Source organism: Saccopteryx bilineata, chromosome 4 (assembly GCF_036850765.1).
Source record: "Saccopteryx bilineata isolate mSacBil1 chromosome 4, mSacBil1_pri_phased_curated, whole genome shotgun sequence".
NCBI lineage: Eukaryota > Metazoa > Chordata > Mammalia > Chiroptera > Emballonuridae > Saccopteryx > Saccopteryx bilineata.
In genome coordinates this window covers 165,250,546-165,272,841 of record NC_089493.1, presented here as the reverse complement: position 1 = coordinate 165,272,841, position 22,296 = coordinate 165,250,546, and the positions used below count along the sequence as shown (strand labels likewise).

Below are 22,296 nucleotides of genomic sequence, written 5' to 3'. Positions count from 1 at the left end.
CCACTTTACAGATGAGAAAACTCATTTGCCCCTGTACGCAGAGACCTCCCTGGCATCCCTCCTGTTCAAAAAGAGGCAGTCTCATGGGAAGAGGCTGTCCTGGCTGGGTTTTCTTACCTGTGGCCAGGGGCCACAGTGGTTGGGCAGCCTGATGGGCCAAGCATGGGTAGTCCTTCAGTGAGGCCACCAACGTGATCATTGGCTCTGCTGTCCTGGGCAGATGCCTGCTTGGGCTGAGAGCGAGGGGAAAGGCTGAGTTGGGAGGAGTATTGGGTGGAAAGGGCTCTGAGATTAGCCATCAAGGGGCCCTATCCTTCCCTGAGCACTTGCAGCAGTCTTGATCTGGGCCACTGCATTTGTTCAGCCTGTGATCTGTGAGCACCTACTCAGTGCCAGACGCCAGGAATATAGCAATGCTCCAGCACTTTTCTACTTGAGGCCCCCACAGTCTAGGAAGTTAAGAAATCAGTTTGCTCCAAAGTAGGAAGTCCCAAATAGGGCAGGAGAAACGCTGGAGAACTCTGTGTGAGGCAGAGATTGGCTGGTGGATCAGAGGAGGCGAGGGCATCTGCAGAGATTTAGGTTAATAAGGCCTGCCAGCAATTGAGCTCTCTCTCTCTTCCAGGTCCTACACTAAGTTCTTGACATACAGTTCCCCCATTTAATTCTCACCGCAATCTTAAGAGGTGGATAAGGTTGTCCTCGTTTCACAGACAAGGAAATAAAGGCTCAGAGAGGTTAAGGAACTTGTCTAGTTATACAGGGCGCCAATCAAAGCCTGAGTGCAACCTGAGACCAGTCTGAGCCCCCCAGCTGGCAAGTCTGACCCTCTCGACTCTGCTTTTGCATGGGGAATGGTGTGGGGAATCGTAGGGGGTGTGAGGCAGGCAGAAGAAAGAACAGGTACATTTGAGGAGTAGCCACTGATTTTGGTCTACCTGGAGTATACAATTCCTAAAGGGGATTGGTAGCAGGAGAGCAGTGAATTATGTATGGGAAGGGGCTTGTTTACGGACCCAGTAAGCTTCCCCCCGGGGCCCTGGCCGCCAGCCAAGGAAGGCAGATAGCCTTTCTTCTACAGATATCATGGAGCCAAGGAAGGTTTCTGAATGGCCGGAGGCACGTAGCAGTGACTTTGCCTCGTGTCCATTGCTAGTAGAGGGGCACTGGGGGTGGGGGTGGGCACAGCACAGCCCAAACCAAGGCCTGGTAGACTAGAAAGGGTTATGAGGGTGTGAGGCTTGGTAGAAGGTGGAAGTTCTTGATCTTTGGGGAAAGTCAAGAGAGACAGTTGTCAGCAATGACAAGGTAACTGAAAGGAAGAACCCAGGAGCAAGAGTGGTCTTTGGAGAGAAGACAGGAAAACTGATTTTCCATATGTTGTATTTGAGCCAGTGACTGAATACTCACTCATTTTGGGGTGAGTTCTTTCCAGCCAGGTCTCTCTCACTAGCCAGGACCATGAGGCCCACAGCTCAGCCCCTCAGACCCAGAGTGCCTTGTCCAGGTTCTCAATACTTATGGGTGGACTTGCAGGGAAGGAAGCTGGGCCTCTGGCAGCCCGGGGCCCCAGCACCCAGCACCCAGCACCCACTGGGCTGTCTGTATTTGGTGAGCACATGGGCCATATGCTTGCCTGTATTAGGCCCTGAAATCCAACATTTCTTTGAATTTTTTTTTTTTTTTTTTGCAAGAGAGACAGACAGGAAGGGAGAGAGATGAGAAGAATCAACTCGTAGTTGCAGCACCTCAGTTCCTTAGTTGTTTACTGACTGCTTCTCCTACATGCCTTGACTGGGAGGGGGGGGGTGCTCCAGCCAAGTCGCTGAACCCTTGCTCAAGCCAGCAACCTTGGGCTTCAAGCCAGGGACCGTTGGACCCAAGCCAGCGACCATGGAATCACATCGATGATCTCACACTCAAGTTGGTCATCCTGTGCTCTAGCTGGTGACCTTGGGGTTTCGAACCTGGGACCTCAGCATCCCAGGTCAATGTTTTATCCATTGCACCACCACTGGTCAGGATTCTTTGAATTCTTGTATTTTTATTTTATCTTAAGAATCCACATGAACTTGACGTTGTACTTCATCATATGTCTGTTTGCTTTAACACAAGCACGCTGCTTTTCCTTACTAATGAGTTTGGCAGACCCTTTAGAAAGAGGCCTAAGTTCATCCTGTGGCTTTGCCTGTATCCCAGTTTGTTTGAGAAGTAGGTCTTGTCTGGTGTATAAGGTGCCTCCTCTTTCCTTGCCCCCATATATTTCCCATGACCCAGAGCTTCAGAAACAACTTTCTCCAGCCGGGCTGAGAAGGTGGAACGTGCAGGCCCATTCCAGAGGGGATACGGATTCTGGGATCCCATTAGGGTCCTTGAGCAAGGGGCTGCCTAATCTAGCAGCAGCAGGCCCTCTCCACAGAGAGTTCCCTGGGCCCGGGCCCAGCCTTCCCCAGTGGGAAGATTAAGCAGAGTTTAGTCAAATGGTAATGGCCTTCCAGGCCTGTCATCTCTGGTTTTATCCTACCTCCACACCCCCGGCGGCTGAAGAGATAATAGTCAGAAGCCTCCATCTTTCCATAGAGAGTTTTCTCTTACCCATTCCTCTAAAATAGGCAGAGCATGGTTTATAGATGAGTCAGCTGAGGCCTGGAGAGGCTAAACTACTTACCTGAGGGCAGACAGCTGGAAACTCAGGAGACCTGGACAAAGACCTAAACTGCTGTGTCCTCAGCTGCCACGCAGTCTTCTGTAAAGCACTGCTTTCCTTGTGCCTCATTTGGGCCATCTCTGGGTGTCTCTGGCCTGCGCCTCAAGTATTGGTAAGAAACCAGGGAAACTGTGTGCTATCCTAGCAACTGCTTGTGAGCCTATGCAGTCTCCCTCGACATAGGTGAGTGGCATCCACTAATTGTCCCATCTCTGCTGCCCCTTCATGTACCAGTGTCTGTCTCAGCTCTGAGCCAAGGCAAGGACCTTCAGCATGCACCTGCCTGACTCCCGGGGCTGGGCATCTCTCCTCCTTGGCAGGGCCCCAATGAGGCCCCCAAGGAGTGTTTTAGGCAGGATGTCTGGCTCCTGGCAGAGGAGCTGAGGGTGGCTGTAATGTTGACCCTGGTGGCCAAGCCAGGCCTGTTTATGCCCTCACTCACACTGTATGTTGGGTATCAGTGGATGGGTATTTTGGGATAAGCAGACAAGATGCTTTAAGGCAGAAGCCATTTCTGTTGTTCTTGGAGCTGCCAGGTTTTGTCTCCTCGTCCTTCACCCTTGCCCTTTTCCACTTGCCCTCTGGAACAGCGTCAGCCCCCCCCCAACCCCCATCCCGGCCAGCCCTGGGCCTTCTGCTCTACCTTATAGCTGAGGAGCCAGGCACCTTGCCTGCTGAGCTGAGAGTCTGTCAGGTCTGGGCTGGCTTTCACTGGTGCAGGGAAGTGGCCCTCTGAGAGCTCTGCCCCTGCCAGTCTCAGTGTAGCCCTAAGCAGGGGACGGAGCCTGACCCGAGCACAGGAGCCATGCTATCTGGTCAGCGTCATATCCCTGATGGCTGGTAGGGACCCAGCATATCATAGGGCTGTAGGAAGTATTTGTTGGATGGGTGTGAGAAGAGGGCAAGGCAAGCCCAGGTACTAGACTGGGCCTGGTTGGCTAAGGAAATGTAACTCTGGGGCCACTCCCTTTGGGAGGCCTGGCGTGTGAGTGTCAAACAGCTCTTCTGCAGGCCATGGGAAGATAAGTGACTGCCCGTTTCACAGAGCAGGCCCTCTGCCCACTTAAATCAGCTGTGTTTTTAGTTGTTGGGGGTTTTTTCCTTTCTCATTTGAACTTGGAGTCTATAATTAACCTCCTGTAGGTCCCTTTGTGGGTGGGAGAAGGGGAGGGAGGGAGCTGACCCGCAGCCTACCAGCAGCAGGACGGTGGGAGACTTTGATGACATTCGGGCTGGCCACATTGTCTCCAGGTGTTGTCCTGCAAAGGGGACTGCTCAGCCTTAGTCATGAGATGAGAATCATTAACCCTTTTAAGAGTCCTCTGCCTCTGCCCCCTGGTTGCCGGGAGGGAGGCCATGCCAAGCCAGGTCCTCCCTGGCTGGGCTGCCTGGCCATGTCCCGGGCGTCTGTCTTGCCCTCAGATCTCTGCAGGCTCCGCACCCACCGCCCACTGCCAAAAGGAATGAGGTTGCTGCTGTATCTTCTGGCCTTGTGGCTGGGATGTGGAAAGGGAGCAGCCCTGGCCAGCCTTGCTGTTATCTTCATATAATGAGGTGCCTTCTGGGGACTCCTGTCAAACACATAGAGACCAGAGAGTCTACGAGGGAGCAGAAGCCACCAGATACCCCTTGGCCCAACTCATGGCTACTGAGATGTGTCTTAAGATTTTAGGGGACCCATCCTCAAGGAAAATCTTTTTGTGGAGACCAGGGTCATCCTTGAGAGACCTTCCTCTTGTTATAAAACGGCCAAAGAGAGCTTCCCACATCCCACACTCCAGACCCCCCTGCAGAGAACCCTAATACTGCTGCTCAGGTGGCACTGTACTGGAGAGAAAGGAAATGACAAAATAACCTCCAGGAGTGTGAGACCTCAACAGAGAGGGCTTGGGCTAAGGAGGAGACACTAAGGGAGGTGACAGGAGAGCTGCCCAACACCAAAGGGACCACCTAGACCAGCGGTTCTCAACCTGTGGGTCGCGACCCCAGCGAGGGTCGAACAACCAAAACACAGGGGTAGCCTAAAGCCATCGGAAAATACATATTTATTATATGTATATGTGGGTTGCGACCCACAGGTTGAGAACCGCTGGTCTAGACTATCAGTTGCCACCTACCCCCTCACATGTGGGGAAGAAACAGCCACAGGGAAGCCGGGTGTTGGTAACAGTTGTGGGAGCACAGTGTGGGAATTTTCACCTTCTTTTCACACTTCTCTCTGATGCCTCTCCTCTGTCGCTCTCCTGGGTACTGGGCCTTTGAGAGCCCCCTCTGTGCGGGGAAATGTGCACAGACTCTCAGGACCCTGATTCTCCCCTTTGGCTACAAAACTGAGTTTATAGAGAAATCTATTGCAGTCTTGTTGATATTGGCAGAATGTCAAAACAGCCTGACAAAATGATCTGAACAATGGAATATTATGCAGCCATTAAGATGATTTAGATCTGTATTTCTAGATGTGCAAAAATGTTTTACAATATATTTAGTGAAAAAAAAAAATACAAAACACTTTAGAGAGGAAAATCTTGAAGGAGATACATGCAAATGTTGCCAGTGGTTTTCTCTTTGGTGATAATTGAGTGAATTTAAATGTGTTTTTCTTTTTCCTTGTATTATATAATTTTTCACAACAGAAATGTATTTCTTATGTAATAAAACAATAGCAGAAGGGGACAAGCTCAACTCCTCATGGGGCAGAAGTGGCTACCCTGTGGATGGTTAGTCATTTCTGTCTGGGAAGAAACACAGAACCTGGCACATAGCAAGCACTCAGTGGCTGCACATCTATTGACTGGGGGGGGGGTGCGTGCCCGGCACATTGCTTTAGCTGTTGTCCTGACAGACCTCATTTATCCAGGAAGCCTTCTCCTCTCTCTGCTTGGTTCAGCTTTGGCCTCAAGAGGCTCAGGGGACATGATACAGTGGTTTTCTTACTAGCATTGCATTCTGGGCCTTGGGCCATCAAAGAGACCCAGACAATACTGGACCCAGATCAGAGAGGGGCCCAGGTAATGGCTGGAGCTGGTCTAATAAACACTATCTCAAAGGTCTGCTGTGTGAATAACCTCTTAGCTTTGTCAAGGTGTCCCCAAGGGCTAGTGTTGGACTCAGTGGCTGGAAGCGCAGAGGGAGAAGCATGATGCTCAGTATAATAATGAGCTTACAATGCAAAAAGTAAGATCAAGTCATTTCCTGACTTGTAAGCCTTTGATGTTTTTCCGTCACATCTGCAAAGCAAATCCAGGGCCATCTTGGGGAGGTTGTCCATACTCCTCACCATAGAAAGCATTGGGCCCAGAAGTGAGGTTGCAGAGGTCCTCTGGGCATTGTTCAGGGTGCCACCTGGTGGGTGTTCGTGTCTTTCCTGCCACCTGAGTTGCTGCCCCTTGCCGCCAGGGACTTGCTTGAAACAAAAAAAAAAAAGCCTTTTTTCAGGGTCCTATGTCCTTTCAAAATACACATCCTTGGCTTTTAAAGAACTGTGCACTAAGATTTCTATGAGCAGGGCCCAGAACTAGTAGAGACATGGCTTTTAGTATAGTAGTCCCCCATTATCCTTGCGTGATAAGTTCCAAGACCCCCATAGATGCCTGAAACTCCAGATAGTACTGAACCCTCTATGTGCTGGTTTTTCCTATACATACACCCATGATAAAGTTTAATTTATAAATTAGGCACAGTATGAGAGTAACAACAATAACTAATAAAATAGAACAATTATAATAATATACTGTAATAAAAGTTATGTGAATGGCTTTGGGGCCATTATTAAGTAAAATAAAGGTTACTTTAACACCAGCAGGTGTGATACCAAGCCAGTCCATCTAATAACCTAGGCAGCTACTAAGAGACTAACAGTCAGGGAGCATACACAGTGAATACACTGGACAAAGCAATGAGTTACGTCCCTGGCAGGACAGAGCCAGATAGTGTGAGATTTTATCATATTACTCAGAACGGCACACTGTTTAAAACTTAATGAATTGTTCATTTCTGGAATTTTCTATTTCATGTATTTGGATTGTGGGTAACTGGAACCTTAGAAAGCAAAAACATGAACATGGGGTTATTACTATATCTCAATTGGTTCTTGTGAGGACCTGTTAAGACATAAAAGAATATTCTTTGTAAAGAACCCAACATGATACAAATATATGGCTATTTTTATTTTGTCATCCTTTTGAACAGTGCTATCTAGTAGGAAGATAATATGATCTACATAAATAATTCTAAATTATCTAATAGGCACATAAAAAGTTATCCCAAAAAAGAGGAAAGAGGACAAATCCAGACTTCTTGTCCTGGCTCACATAGCCACATGTTAGTCATCTGGGCAAACTCTCCAGGCTCCTGTTATACCACACCTGCCTTCCAGAATCTTCCAGCCACATAGGCCTCTTTTATCTAGCTGCTTATCACTGCCTCATAGTTCCTGCTGATTATTTCCCATTGTCTCTCCTCACTAAAGTTCAGACTCCCTGAGAGCAGGAACCTTAACTCTGTTGTTCACAACTATATTCTCAGGACCCAGAACAGTGCATGGCATGTAATAGGATGGATGGATGGATGGATAGATGGATGGATGAGTGGATGAGGAACAAGTGAATTAGATGGGACTGTTCTGAAATGAATACACTATCAAGAAGTGGCTATTGGGTCACACGGGCTTCTCCCTAGATAGAGAGGGAGGGCTGCTTGTGACCTGAAATGCAGTCTTGGGCTTACCATTGGTGGCAAGGGATGACTTTGGAGCCCCCAGTTCCAGGCCCTCTGAATCAGGGTTATGCCTGTTGTTTCAGGGGTCGATCTCTATGTAACTGTGCCCCCCAACCCCCATCACCACCACGATTAAGCAGTGGACATAGGCTCAGTGCATAATGTTGCACCAGGACTCATGTCAGAAAACAAGGAAGTAGAGTGACTACTACCACTTGTTCCCACCAAGTATCACCCCCACCCTCACCCTGGCTTGTTGAGAGGGAGGTTGTCCATGGGGAAGGGTGATTAGAGGGCTCCACTGCAATGAAGGTCAATACTCTTCACCCTGAGAAGAGCTCTCTGTGTCCCTAGTTCACAAGAAGGGGAAGGAGACTAGTTGGAGACCACCAGTTGACCATGAGGTTAGACCCCTGGATGTCAACCCAACTTTAAGCAAAGCCACTGTGAAGATGTGTTCAGTTATTAACTAGTCATGAGTGATATGCTTACAATATGTGTACTTTCCTATATGTATGTTTTATTTATTTATTTATTTTTTAAACTCACATGCTTGGGCTCACTCTCACAGGTTCTGCTTCACCATGTCTAGGATATGTCTTAGGCATTTATTGTAATTTTTAAAGCTTTCCGTATGATTCTTATTAGCATGTAGGGTTAAGAACTATTGATAATCAGTGACTGGGGACCCCGGAGCAAGTAGATAAAGGAGGGTGGGGCTGCAGGTAAGGGGCAAGGTAAGGAGGCAGGACTTCAGTCCCATTTAGAATAATTATGTCCCAGAAAGTCCAACAGACTGATAGCTTGATAAGCAGAAAACTTCTGGATAGCCCTATGTATATATAAAATATAAGAAGTAATTGGTGGGAAATGTAGCAAAAGCTTCAGAGCCTTAATATGTATAAAGAATTCTTACAAATCAATAAGATGAGCACCCAGTAGAAAAACAGAGTACGGACAAGAGCAGACAATTCAAGAAGAAGAAGCACAATGGGCCAATACACTTAAGAAAATTGGTCAGCCTCACCAGGAATCAAATAAATGCAAATTAAAACAACAGAGACATTATCTGTTGCCTAGCTAATTTGTCAAGATTAAATACATGATAATACCTCCTGTTGGTGAGGGTGTGGAAAAAACAGGCCCTGCCATTCACAGTGGGAATACAGATGGATGCAACCCTTCTAGAAGGTAATTTGGCAACCACAAAGCTGAGGGAGATTGCAAACCTTTTTGACACAGCAATTCCACTTTTAGGAAGATTGCCTTAGGAAATAATCGCAGATAATAATAACAATAATAGCTAACCTTTACTAAATGCTGTGTGTGTGCCAGATTCTATGCACATTATCTCATATAATCCTCACAGCCATCATCTCATGAGGTAGGAGCTGTTACCACCTGTTATTTTACCATAGGAGGAAACTATGGTGCAAAATAATTAAGTCAGTGACCTGAGGACATAAAGCTAATAAGCAGCAAAGCCTGGATTTGAACCCAAGCAGTCTGAGTCAAGAGCCACATTAACTGTACAGCAGTGTACACTTGGGTGTGTGCATTGGATATATGTATCATGTCTGCACTAGAAAAAGCTGCAGATGTTCCTCTGGGTTTGTTTATAAAGGGGAGGGAGGGGGGGAGGAAACATGCTACATGCCCCATGATAGGAATTGCTCGCATAAATTGTGATATACTCGTACAGAAATATTATGCAACTGTGCCAAATGATGCTATAGAAAAAAGTGTGTGTGAATACTAGGGTTTTTTATATATGTATGTTACTGGGAATGATTCCATTTTGTTTTAAAATGTGTGTGTGTGTGTGTATGTGTTGTCTATGCACAAATGATCTTTGAAAGGACAGAGAATGAAATGATAAAAATCGGTTGGTTGCCCTCTAGAAAGGCAACTGTGTGGCTGAGGTCAGAAGTTAGAGAGAGAGACTTGTCTTTTTAAGCCATATACCTTTTTCATTCTTGAATTTTGAATCATCTGAATATATTATCTATTAAAATGAGTATGTATCTATAAACATGATTCTCCCAAATAACAGGGTGGACTCGGCCTGGCCTTCTCCCTCCCTTCTCCTTCGAGCTCCAGCCTTTAGCTCTTGGCTGGGTTGGCTCCTCCCTCAGCCTGTGTTGGGACAGCCCCTCTAGGCTTCAGCACCAAATGCCTCCATGAACCGTAAGGTGATGTCAGTGCAGCTGACAGTTCCCCTGAGGGGAGGAATGTCATCATTGTGGTCTGCCTGGGTCCCCTGGCCCAACCTGGGACAGATCATGAGACTGAACTCTGGGAGACGAGGGTTTGAATCCCAGTTCCATCACTTTGAGGAAGTGACTTCACCATTCTGTGCCTCGGTTTCCCTATCTATAAATGGGTTTAATCATTGCAATGAAATCATGGGGTTATTTTCATGAGATAATGTACGCAAAGCTCCCAGTACCATTCCAGGCACGCAGGAAACTCTCCATAGGCAGTGGCCATGCTGACATCACTGCAGACCCTCTGTGAATGCTTGTTAAGTTGAACTAGAAAATGAGACCTGGAGGGCCAGCTCCCCAGGCCCAGCCCAAGGACAGTGGTTCTTTCTCCGCGGCTCATGCTTGGCACTGCCGCATCACCACCATGCTTACCTCCCTGCCTTGTACCCCCACAGCCACCCGACCCAAGCTGAAGAAGATGAAGAGTCAGACGGGACAGGTGGGGGAGAAGCAATCGCTCAAGTGCGAGGCAGTGGCGGGCAACCCCCTGCCCTCCTACCGCTGGTTCAAGGATGGCAAGGAGCTCAACCGCAGCCGCGACATTCGCATCAAGTACGGCAATGGCAGGTGAGCAGCGGCCATCCTACCTCCTGGCATCTCTCCTCCCGAGAAGGAGGGGCCTGAGCTGGCAGAGCACAGGGCTGTGCCCTCAGATCCACCTGTGGATTGCAGCATGCATCTGGGAGTCATGCGTGGTGATGAGATGGTTTCCCAGCTCAGCAAGCTGTACTGGGCAGAGAGCTAGAAAAGGGGGAAGGGCACATGGCTTTGACTAGTGTTGGGGGCACCTGTGTCTCAGACAGTTTCCCCCTGTGATATGGGGATTGTCTTAAACCTTAGAGTCAATGCTCCAGGGAAATAAATTAAAAGCTCTGGTGCCTCCAGCTGTGGAAGGTGGCCTCTCTTCTGAGTTGGGTTGGCCAGGCGGGGCGTCAGACACCAGGGACACCAGGAGTCCAAGGGCAGCTTCTCATCTCTCTCCTACACCTCACAACCCCTGAGAGCTATTAGGAGGCAGGACAAGCAAGAGGGGAGGCCCCCAGCTGCCTGCTAAATAGAGGTTCCGCCTGATCTCTGTTCTGTTGGCCCTGAGGGCAAGCAGGAGTTCCCTCTGGCTGAGGTGCTCCAGCCCTCTGGAGTAGCATACAGCCACTCTCTTCCCGGCTCTCGTTTTCCTCCTCAATGCTCTCAAAATGCAAACAAAGATGATTGTAGAGGACCCCAGCCTGCCTCACACAGAGAGATGGAATGCCCAGGCTGGGCCGCTCCTGGGTTGCTATATGGCCCAGAGGTGCACATTCTGCCACTAGTCTCCAAATCTGGGAAAGAGGGGTGGGGGGAAAGGGTCTGAGAGGCACTTCCAGTTTCCTGACTATCCTTTCAAGAGCAGCGAGCAGAGGCAAAACTGGTCACCTGGAAAATGGTCCAAGCAGAAAACAGTAATTTATGAAGAGTTTGGTTTAGATCGAAGGTGTGTGGCTGAAAGAATGCTGCTTCCTGAGGGAATTGGGCAGAGGGACTTTGTGTGTCTCCAAACTACAGGTTTAGCAAGAAACCCATCAAGCTCCCCTTCTGAGGTCAACCAACCACTTCCCACGACCTGGCCAAAACTGGCTCCACGCCAGAGAAAAGACTGGACAGGCATCTGTCCTCTCTTCCTGGAAGGACAAGGGAGGACACTCTCTCCTGACTTCTGTTGTCTCAGTGAAGTAGGGGAGAGGTCATCTTCCAGAAAAACAACAGCAGTTAGGAAACAGCACGCTCCATTGTCTCCTCACTACCCTGAAACATGTCCACAGCTTGGCCACCCTCATCCCCTGTTCCTGACCCTCGTGTCACGTTCACACTCACCCACATACTCCTGCACACGCATGAGCACACACTCCCTTGGAGCCCCTGCACCTCCCACAAAACCCGTTTTCTGGTGACTTCAGCCTTTGTCTCTACTTTGTCTCCACTCGCGTCCCTGCAACTCCCCAGGGCCGTGCCTTTTCCTCCTCCAGCTTCTCCCCATCTCACTGCTTCCCTCCACCACCACATGGAGTCAGTGCCATGCCCACAGACTCCACTCTCCTTGTCCTCCAGTCCTCTTGGCTCTGCTGGCGTCTGTCCTGTAAATACATGGCTGGGACTCTTCAGAGACCCAGTGACCTCCGCGTTTCCTAGCCCTGCGCCTCCAGACCCTGTGGCATGGGTGCCACCTGCTCCTTTGCTCCTGCGGCCCTCCTGCTCCTCCTGAGCCTCTAACTGCCCTCTCTGGTCACCGTCAATGCTGGAACCTTCCTGTCTTTTGGCCTTCGCTCTCCTCCTCCCTCCCTCTCCACCTGGGGGTGATTGCACCCTCTCTTATCTGATGACTCCAAGCCTCCATCTCTAGTGTGAAGGCTTTTTAAAAAAACTTGAGTTTCAGACCCATGCTACCAGCTGAACACTAGATACCCCACAGGTATCTCTGATCCAGAATGCCCCAGTCTAGCCTCTCCCTCTTGCCCCCCTGGCCTTGCCTCACTTGTGCTGCCCTCTCAGCCTGGCAGAACCAGCCTGCTTGCTGCTCAGCACTGCCCCATGCTATCCCCTCCAGCTGGGTCTGCTTCTCTGGAAGGAGGCCCCTTCTCCCTGCCCCACAGGCTTCTTACCCGCAGCTGTTAGCCTCCTTTCCTCCATTGTCCCACTCTTGGCTGGCCCCACCTTTTCTGGGCCATAGGCCCCTTTGTGAATTCATTTCTGTATCTAACATAGCATCAGTTGTGTGCCAGGCATTCTGCCAGGGGCTGGAGATACACCAGGGCATGGAACTAATGTGGTCCTGGCCTTCGTAGAGGTTCTAGTCTAGCTGCTACTGTAGAATCTAGGTAAAGGCCGCCACCCCCTTTCTTCAGAAAAAAAATGTGTCTCATTCACCCAGTTTTGCTTGCAATTCTAGAAGTTTACAGCGTCACCGACTCTCATGACTCTGACAGGGGATGATGATCTTTCTAACATGGGCACATATCCGATCTCTCATTCATTTACTTGACAGATCTTGAGAGCCTGCTGTGTGCCAGGTACAGCCCAGGCCTTGGGGCCCTTCCGACTCTTCTCTTCCTGGCCTCTAAGTCACTACCCTGCTGTTCCCCAGCACCTCAGTGCTCCAGATCGCTGCTCTTTCCTTTCATGACCCTGGACTTGGGCCCAGGATGTTCCCTCTGCTGGCAGCAGCCACACACACACACACACACACACACACACACACACTGTCCCTGGAAAAGTTCTCCCAGGCCCAGCTTAAATGTCATATTCTGGGACACCTTCCTGAGCCCTCCGGGCAACTGTCATTATCTCCTGTCATGATGCCTTTAACACAGTTCCGTTGCATTGTTGGGGTGGGGGACTGCCTCTCTTCCCAGCTTGAGAGAGCCTCACACACACACCTTCTCCCCTACATGGCCTGGCAGGGGAGATCTAGTTCAGTGTTGCATTAATGAGAACCTTGGGACTAGCTCTCCTCCCTTGGGTACAGGGTGACACTGGAATTGGGCAGGTTGCCCTTTGGGTTGATCTAGCCTTTGAGTACTACAGCATCCTGGTCAAGTCTCAGCTTCATCTGACAAATAGGTCAATCATTCCAGAAATAGGGACTAGTCAGGTCTTTTCCTGGGTGTTAGGGACCCCTAAGAGCCTGAAGTGTGGCCCTGTCCCCTTCCTATCAGGACTCCATCCTATCTGCTGCCTTTCTGAAACTTCCTTGACCCACCCGTCCTGCCCCTGAGTCCCAGCAGGGAGTGGATGTAGTGGAGGAGTGGGCCATGCTGGGGAACTTCTGATTCCTGCATGGTGGCCCAGAAAGGGCTGCCACCTCCACACACACACACACACACTACCTGGCGTGGGGGCGGGGACAGCGCGGGGCAGGGTTCTCCTCTCCGGTGTCATCCCTTTCCTTCTGCCCTCACTGCAGCTCGCTCTCTGGCCCCCCTCACACTCCCCTGCCCCAGCCACTCTGTCTCGATATTGCTCTTGGCCTTGCAGTGACTACCTCCCTGGCAAGTGCTGGCCACCACATGAGGGGGTCTCACCCGAGCCTTCCTGTGCCAGGAGAAAACTGGCCCCCCAAGCCCTGGGCACAGAGCCCTCCCCTGCAAAACCGGGTGTTCCCTTATTTATGAGGGGCAGGCTGGAACAGGCCCCTCGGGCAGGCAGGGGAGGTAGGTGCTGAGGGAAATGTGCGGGGAGACGACGTGGCCACCCAGATCTCATCCCTGCCAGAAAAACACTGGCTGAGGAAGGAAGGGAGAGGCGTCCATCACAGTAGGCCTGGGTCAGCATGGCGAGGGGGCACCAGGCCTGCCAGGAGGTAGGAGAGAGTCCTCATCCTGGCGGCCAGGAGTAAGGAGAAGAGAACACAGAATATGTCATCCCCATCCTGTCCCCACCCCCTCTGCTCCCTCAGGGCCAGGGAGACCCGTGAGCCTCACCCTTCACCTCTGACCCCAGGGGCTCTTAAGCAAGTCTGGGGTGGACATCCCTCGAACAGGCAAGATCATCACACAGCTGGTACATGTGGGGTCATTTCTGTCCCCTTGCCTCTTTCTGGTTCCTCTAACGGGAGGGACCCTCCCTGAACCCTGTCCCTCTTTCCCCAGGTCTCACACACTCCTGTGTGGGAAGCCCTTCTTTCCAGTTCAACCTTTATCCCTCCAGGTAACTGTGGGCCCAGTTCTGCCTGTCCTGCTACATATGATGTTGTGTAAGGGGAGGTCCTTTAAACTCAGCTGTGGGTGACAGGAAAGTTCTGGCTCTGGGTTCGTTTTACTTTGACCCTGTGACTCTCAGGTTATCCCAGATTCTGCTTTTCTAGTGTCAGGAAAGATCTGATAGCCAGGAAACAAAGAAGCCTGGTCCTGAGACATCTGGGCTTTGTGGAATCTAATTAGGCTGAAACCAGGAAAGAGATGCTGTCTTAGCCAGAGGGGCCTCCAAGTCTCTGTTTAATGAAGAAAACAAACTTGAATTGACAGAAGAGGTTTGTAGGCAGACACCAGGCCAAGGAGACACAGACTGGCTTGAACAGGAAACAATTGGCATGGGGGGTGGGGAGGGCCAGGCAGCTGTTGTGGTAACACCAGTAAGGATATTGCCATAGCAACAGGGCCTACCAACTAGACAACCTCATGGACCCTTCTTTGCAGGACCTTGGAATGAGGAGGTCTGAGGAGAGGCCCACTCCCAGAGACAGAAATGGTCCAAGAGACAGGTGCCCATAGCATAGCCCAGTAGAGATATGGGTCAGTTAGCTGATTCCTCCCCCCAGCCCAGCCTTTCTGCTCACCCCCTGCCCAATCCTCCTTCCCTTATCGCCTTTCTGGCTCTGTCCTCAACTCCTGGGCCCAGGGCAGTGGCAGCTGTGCTACCACACCTCCTGTTCCACCACCCCTCCAGCCCACTACACATATTCTGGAAATCCGGTGTTTTAATTGGGACTAAAAAGAGGAGATTACATCACAGAAAGAAATTTTCATGCTACTTCTTGCTTCCCCCTGGGGGCCAGGCTGGAGTCCCAGGCTTTATCCAGAGCTCTGACCAGCCCCTAGAGAACACTGGGGCAGAGCAAGCGGTGGGCGGTGTGAACGGACCCTGCAGAACCCAGGCACCCTGGAGCAGGTGCAGAGAGGCTCTTGGAAAAAAGGAGAGGTTTGGCAGGGTCTTCAGAAAGAAGGAGAACCAGGGCTAGGTGCCCTGGAGTCACACACAGCACTGGAGTCCCTGCCCAGGCCTGGCCCACATCTCTCAACCTACAGGGGCTAGGTGCAGACTCCTCCAGAGAGGGGCTCGCCCCAGGGTCTCGCTGTAGGAGATAGTCCATGTCCTCACCAACTCCAGTTCCTTGTCCATCTCGGCCTTTTCTTTGCCAGATGCCCCGCTAGCATTCAGTTTTTTTCATCTGTGCTGTCTAGCCCACCTCCAGATTAGCCATGAGGGTCAAGCCAGGCCACGAGGATAGGATCTCTTTGTTCCCTAAGCTGTCCAAGCTACTGACACTCAGAAGGCACTCAGTAAACACTGAATGAATGAATGAATGAATGAATGAATGAATGAATGAATGAAGCGAAAGACCCTTGGAGGGGCCAGAGTGCCCCTCACTGACAGGGCTAATGTGAAGTTAGGGGAGAGCCACAGGTTAGAATTGGGAGGCTGGGCACAATTGCCATGGGAACCTGTTAGACTTAGAACAGTCCCTGTGCCCGCCCCCAGGTATCTGGGAATAAGCGTCGCATATAGGGTGACAGGCTGCCACTTCTAAGGGAAGGCTGAGGTAGTGGGTGAGCCAGAGGCTGACCTGTTCACATTAGGGGAAGAACACTGGGACTGGGGGAGGGACACTGAAAGAAGAGAAGAGAGGTAGCCATGTGACTTCCTAAGGGACCCCACTTTCCTTGCTTAGAAAAATTGCTTCAAATAAGGACCAGCCCCGAAAACATGGATGTGGAAAGTCACAGATTTAGAATGTGTGATAGCCACTAGCCCTGCCCTGTGTTCCCCTGAGTGCCCAGGTCTCCTTCCAGCTGCAGGGACTCAGTGTTCCACCCAGACCCAGACTCTACTTCCCATCCACACTGCACAGCCACTGTGGCTCTGCAGGGTGAGGTGACCTCTGGGTGACCGCTGGGGAGCCACAGGCAGCCTGGGCCCTGGCTCATGCCTCTCCCTCTCTTATTTCCTCCCTAACCAGAAAGAACTCACGACTACAGTTCAACAAGGTGAAGGTGGAGGACGCAGGGGAGTACGTCTGCGAGGCTGAGAATATCCTGGGGAAGGACACAGTCCGAGGTCGGCTCTCCGTCAACAGCGGTAGGTAGTCCCTCAACACAGGGAGGGGTCCTATAGGGGTTTGGTGGGGTGGGCTAGTTGCCCCCCAGCCCTGGGGAGGCCGGCACATGATCCGTCTTGCACTTGACTGCCCTCCCTCCTGCTGCTGCCATATCAAGCCCCGAGATCTGGGCAATTCAGAGAAATGCAGTTGAAGCATAAATGTTTAGCTTTGTTATCTGGGCCTGGAAGAGCTGCCAGCTCTCATTTTAAATACCCTAAAAACTAAATATTTTGAAACCAAGAGGTGGGGGTGGGGGAAGGATATTTTTAGAAGGCAATTATGGGAGACTGGGCTGCCAGGACCGGGCTCTGGGGAGAGGCAGGCCCAGGATGTGTGTGTGTGAACTGCCTGCCTCCTGCCTGTTGCTTTGCTGGGCATCTGAGTGCTGGCAAGCCCTCTGCACTGGGCCATGATGGGAGGAGCCATCATGGGAGGGGCCATGGTGGGAGGCTCGGGCGTCTTGGCCCCAGGGACAGCCTCTGTTCAGGGATGGCTGCCCCTTCCCCGCATGTCATCCTCTCCCTTGAAAACATATGAGGTCATCAGCTCAAAGCATGCTTAGCATCCTCTCTCCAGCTTGACCGTGGAGGCTTTCTCCTGCTGAGCTGTCCTCTGTGGCCCTGGTTGCTTCCCTCAACTGGGGGGCATCCTCAGGCCGTACCCCTCTACGCTAGCACACCCCACAGAACTTTTCCCTCCTCCTGATGCCCCCAGACCTAGCATCCCATTTAGCTCCCAGGTTATTTGGGTTCTCTTCCCAGTCCTGCCCCTGTCACAGAATCTAATCCTATCTGTCCTTGTCCATCTGTATTACTACCATATAGCCTAGCAGCACTCTCTAACCCAGCCTGGGCTATAGAAAACTTGCAGCATTGCTGCCCAGGGCCCCAACCTCAGAGGAAACCTGGCATAGACCCAGTCTGTCCTGTAACGTAAGGGACCCCTGCTCTCCCTGCCCCTCATGTTTCTTCGTCTCCCCGGCCAGGGTCTCACAGATCCTGGGCGGGCTTCTTTCTGAATCTCCCTCACACCTGTCCTTTCCATTCCAGCCCCACCTCGGGAACAACCTTGGCCCAGGTTTTATCCCTGATCACCTGAATCAGGGCAGAGGCCTCTGAGGACACTTTCATCCAGTCATGCACACACACACACACACACACACCCGGGGCCACAGAACAGACTGTCTCACAGCCCAGCTTTCAAGGTGTAAATGATCTTCCCGATCCTAACTGCAGCCTGTCCCTTGCCTCCCATCATTATTACTCCTTCCATGTCACCTCTCCCAAGCAGCCTTCCTCCCTGACCACTTCCAGTCCGAGCCCCACACCTGGGCCACTTTTTGGCCAACCCTGATCTTGTGTATTTCTTGAATTCTAGGCTTTGATGGTTCTTCAGCTCCCATACTGAGCTTTCCCCGTGGGTGTGACCTCCCCAGTGGAACTGTGAGCCAGAAGTGGGGAGAGCGGGATGATGCTTCTCCCCAGGGGTTTCAGTCACAGCTACAATTACTGAGCGTGTGCTCTGTGCTGGGCTCCCCATTGTTTCTTGAGCCCTACTCAAGACCATGATACATTTTATAAATTATGAGACTGAAGCTCAGAGAGGTTAAATATCTGCCCCGAGTCAAACAGCTCTCTAATTATAGAGCTTGCAGAATAAAAGTATTTGACAAACACTGAGGCCATGCACTCCAAGGGGCGGTGTGGGGCCTCTGGGCCTAGCACAGTGTCTGGTTCATGCAGGCACCTGGAAAATATTATATTATATAAAAGGACTTAGAACCTGACCCAAGGCCTCGAACTGTCTCCCATATGCCCCATCCTGGGCATGGTTGTAGTGGGGGTACCTGAGCCCCTCCTCCTTCCTACCTGTCCCAAGCCTGGGAATATGGGCCCACGGGGGGGGGGGGGGGGCCAGCACGCAGGTCTACTTGAGGGTTTGAGTGTCCTACTTCATTATTCAAGACTTTCTTGGTTAGAACTGACAAGAACCCAACTTAACACTACCTACAGAAGGAACTTACTAGTTTATAAAACTGAGATGCCCAGAGGTAAAACTGACCCCAGATGTGACAACTCAGAGCAGGGGTCAGGATGCTCTCTCCCACTGTGTGCTGGCCTCATCTTCTCCTACTGGCAAATGGGCTCCTCCCATGTTTGGGGGATGGATTGGGAAGAGGAGGTCATGGCCACAGACAGTCCCGGGTTTGCACCATCCCAGCTCGCCAGGGAAAAGGGAGAGCTGTCTCTGTGCCTATTCATACAACCACAAGGTGGGTTCCGACTGCTCCTGCTCAGGTGAAGCCCCCATTCGACCTGGCCACTGTGCTCAGGGACATGAGGTGCCACCATCGCCAGGCCTGTGAGTGTGCAGAGGGGGTATTGAGAGTCACAGCACTCTGAGTGTGGCCTGCCAGAACTAGGGGGGGAAGCGGAAGGCACTTCCTCAGAGGTGTGCTGTAAGCAGAGGAGGAGCAGAGAACCACAGGTGTGCAGGTGTGCCCTCTTTCCAGCATAGGTCTTGGGGCCTAAGGCTGGGGACTTGTGAGATCCCTCCGATAAGCCACAACTCACCCCACACACTGGCTCCTATCAGCCCTCAGCAGCCCGTGACCTAATGAGTTAAAGAACCAGACAGAGAGCTTTAGGCTGGGCCCCGAGGACTTCCCATGTGGCTCCTTATTGTTGTCCCTTCAGCCTGGCTGGAGAGCAGCAGGGCAGGGTGGTGGAAGGAATCCAGAGCTTGCCTCTCATCCCAGCTCTGAGGTGCAGCCCAGGAGGAGTTACTCCACCTCCTTAGTCTTGAGTTTTCCCATCTGAGGCTCAGCTGCATGATCTCTGAGCCCCCGCCTCCTTGCTCATGGAGAATCCTCTGTGATTCTAAGTTTGATGTTGAGGCTGACATCGGTACACCTAGTGACCATCGCCACACACACACACACACACACACCACCTCACACCTCACCACACCTCTTCTGTTCGCCTATTCAGTCCGTGGCAGGCAAGATCCTGCCTTGATGAGGGTAGCTGACCAGGGCCACTGAAGGGGACCAGAGGCGCCTGCTGGGAATGTTTTCCCAGATATCATGCCCAGGCTCCCTGTTTTCCCAGGGAACCCAGAAAATCTGCTGCAACCACACCCTAGAGATGGGGTGGAGGGCAGGCAGCAGGCATCTGTGCCTGCCCTCCTCTGACTCATCCCAAGGTGGGTTGGTTTGGCCCGCCTGGGCCCCAGGGAAGGCAGGGCTACTGGGGTGGGGAGGCCAGAAGATGGCATGGGAAAGCTGGCAAGGAGCAGTGGCTGCTCAAGGGACACTGTGGTGGCTCTTTGCCTCCTGTAGCTCTGTTCCGGTGGACTCGATGTTCCTTCCCCAGTCACAGTGCACCTTCTTGCAGTCACAGCTCTGCCAGCTCACAAGAAGACATCCTGAGTTGGCTGGGATGAGGAGGAATAGGCAAGAAGTCTGTGGTGCTTTTAGCAAAACAACCTGCTTGGTCCAACCCACTTCTGAGTTGGAGAAACCAGCTGCTTCATCCCCTGGTAAAGAGACCCTGGGAATGCCCAGGGTGGCTGTACCAGTCCCAAGGTGCCAGGCTGGGCCTGGTTTCACCTGGAGGGCAGGCCATGGAAGCCCTGGTGAGGCTTCTGGCTATTGTGGTCATGCACAAAAGACACCATGGCAACCAGGGCTGGGGAGGCAGGCTTGGGACAGAGATGGAGCCTGGTGAGGCATTAGAAAGGCAGCCCTTGGTGAGAGACGGCTGGGGAAACAAAGGAAGAAGCGAATCAAAGATACCCTCTAGGTCTTAGGTTTGTGCCATGCAGTCACCGGCTGGACAGATGACTGGCAGCTGAGTTTGGCACGGCTGGGAGCCATCCCAGTGGGATCATCAAGAGAGTAGCCAGACTCCGCAGCTTGGAGTCCCTGTGTCATCTTCACTTCCCCAAACCCAGGAGCACACAGGGAAGAAATTCACATCCGCTGATGAGGGAGTGTAGATGTGTTGCCTTGAGAGCCCATGTGTGCTAGGGTGGCATGAATGCACATCTTTGGTGTGGAAATCTCCCTGTCATGAGCCTTCCCACCAGCAGAGCTGCACTGTGATGACCCGGGAAGGCCCTGCCATTATAGGGGGTGGCCTCAAGGTACTTCTTACTGAGATAGAATGGCCTATGTCCCTTCCTTTCACACCCTCTGAGACTGGCTCCCCCCTTTGGCCTCCCTTTTTGCCTTTCTAGATCCCCAGACTAGTCCCATAATAACACAGTTCTGGCAGCCCAGGCCAGTGCATCCCAGCTGGGACCCAGTCTTCCTTCAGGAGTTGTCTTCTGCCTGCTAAGGCCTTGATGAGCCTAGACATGCATGTGGACAGACCCAAGCGTGCAGTTATGGTCCCTGCCACCATCCTCACTGATGTCTGCTGCTCACTCAGCGTAGCAATGGGCAGACTCTGCCACCATGACTATAGTGGGAGTCACACTGGGCCAGGCAGGTCCAGGACAAGATCTCTCTGGCTTAGCCAAGACCCACAGGAGGACCCAGGCCTGTGGTCCACATCTGGTTTGTACTCATGTGCCTATGTCAGACCTTGGTGCTGATGTGTCCTTCCACAAGGGACTGGACGCAAGCATGAATGCTCAGCCAGGCATCAAGGTTCCGAAGCCTTGTCGCAGCACACACTGTGACTCTGGACAGGCATTTCCCTGCTCTCTTTCCTCACTCCCCCTTGGCAGTGGAACCAAAGGGCAGGACAACCTCTGGTGTCATTTTGGCAATGGGATTTTAAAACTCAAAGGCATGGTCACACCTCAGCTGTTTCTCTTCTCTGTCCCTTTCTTAGTTGCCTGGGTCTCACTGACCCAGAAGTGGGGCAGAGACCGTTAGGAAGCCTCCTCTCCAGCCAGCATATGGGTCCCAGATGGGCGTGGAGTTGAACATGGGCTGGAGCCCTCAGCAGGGGTGGGGCTCAGGATGCCAGACCAGGAGCAGGCACAATGTGGAGGGGAAGGTGGGAGCTGGCCCTGCCCGCTGGGTTTTATCAGTGAGCTCCTCAGACATATACAGAGGCGAAGCTGTGTATACACTCCCAGTCTCACGCTCCATCTGTCTCCCTGCACGTCTAAACACTGAGGGCGCCGAGCGCCTGCCCTCCACGTCCTCCTCCTCCTCGTCCTCCTCCTCCTCCTACCGGCCCCCATTACTAAAGGAGGTGATAGACACTCAATACCCCTGAGGAGACAGGACTGGCCAAGGTAGGATGGTTCCTCTCAGCCAGGAGTTCGCTGCTGGGTGAGAGTGAGTCCTTACCGGCACAGAGGCTGCCCAACCTGGAGGCACAGCTAGGGGTTAGCTTACAGATGAGAACTGACATTTGAGGTAAGAATTTTCACTTGAAACCAGCTTTCTGGATGCCATCCTATGGGGAAGCAGAACTTTAGTTAATTTTCATTTATCAAATGAAGCCTATCAATCGTGTACGCCAGAGGTCCCCAAACTTTTTACACAGGGGGCCAGTTCACTGTCCCTCAGACCGTTGGAGGGCCGAACTATAAAAAAGCTATGAACAAATCCCTATGCACACTGCACATATCTTATTTTAAAGTAAAAAGCCTGACCTGTGGTGGCGCAGTGGATAAAGCGTTGACCTGGAAATGCTGAGGTCGCCGGTTCAAAACCCTGGGTTTGCCTGGTCAAGGCACATATGGGAGTTGATGCTTCCAGCTCCTCCCCCCTTCTCTCTGTCTCTCCTCTCTCT

General features: G+C 51.7%; 1 protein-coding gene across 5 annotated transcripts in view; it reads left to right on the top strand.

Annotated features, from left to right (window-relative positions):
- The window catches only part of NRG2 (neuregulin 2), a 199,170-nt gene that overhangs the window by 153,501 nt on the left and 23,373 nt on the right, over positions 1-22,296 (top strand). For all 5 annotated transcript variants that reach the window (XM_066272678.1, XM_066272676.1, XM_066272677.1 and 2 more), the window contains exons 2-3: positions 10,086-10,257; positions 16,400-16,518. In XM_066272678.1, coding sequence (XP_066128775.1) covers positions 10,086-10,257; positions 16,400-16,518 — 291 coding nt within the window. The remainder of the gene's footprint in view (positions 1-10,085; positions 10,258-16,399; positions 16,519-22,296) is intronic.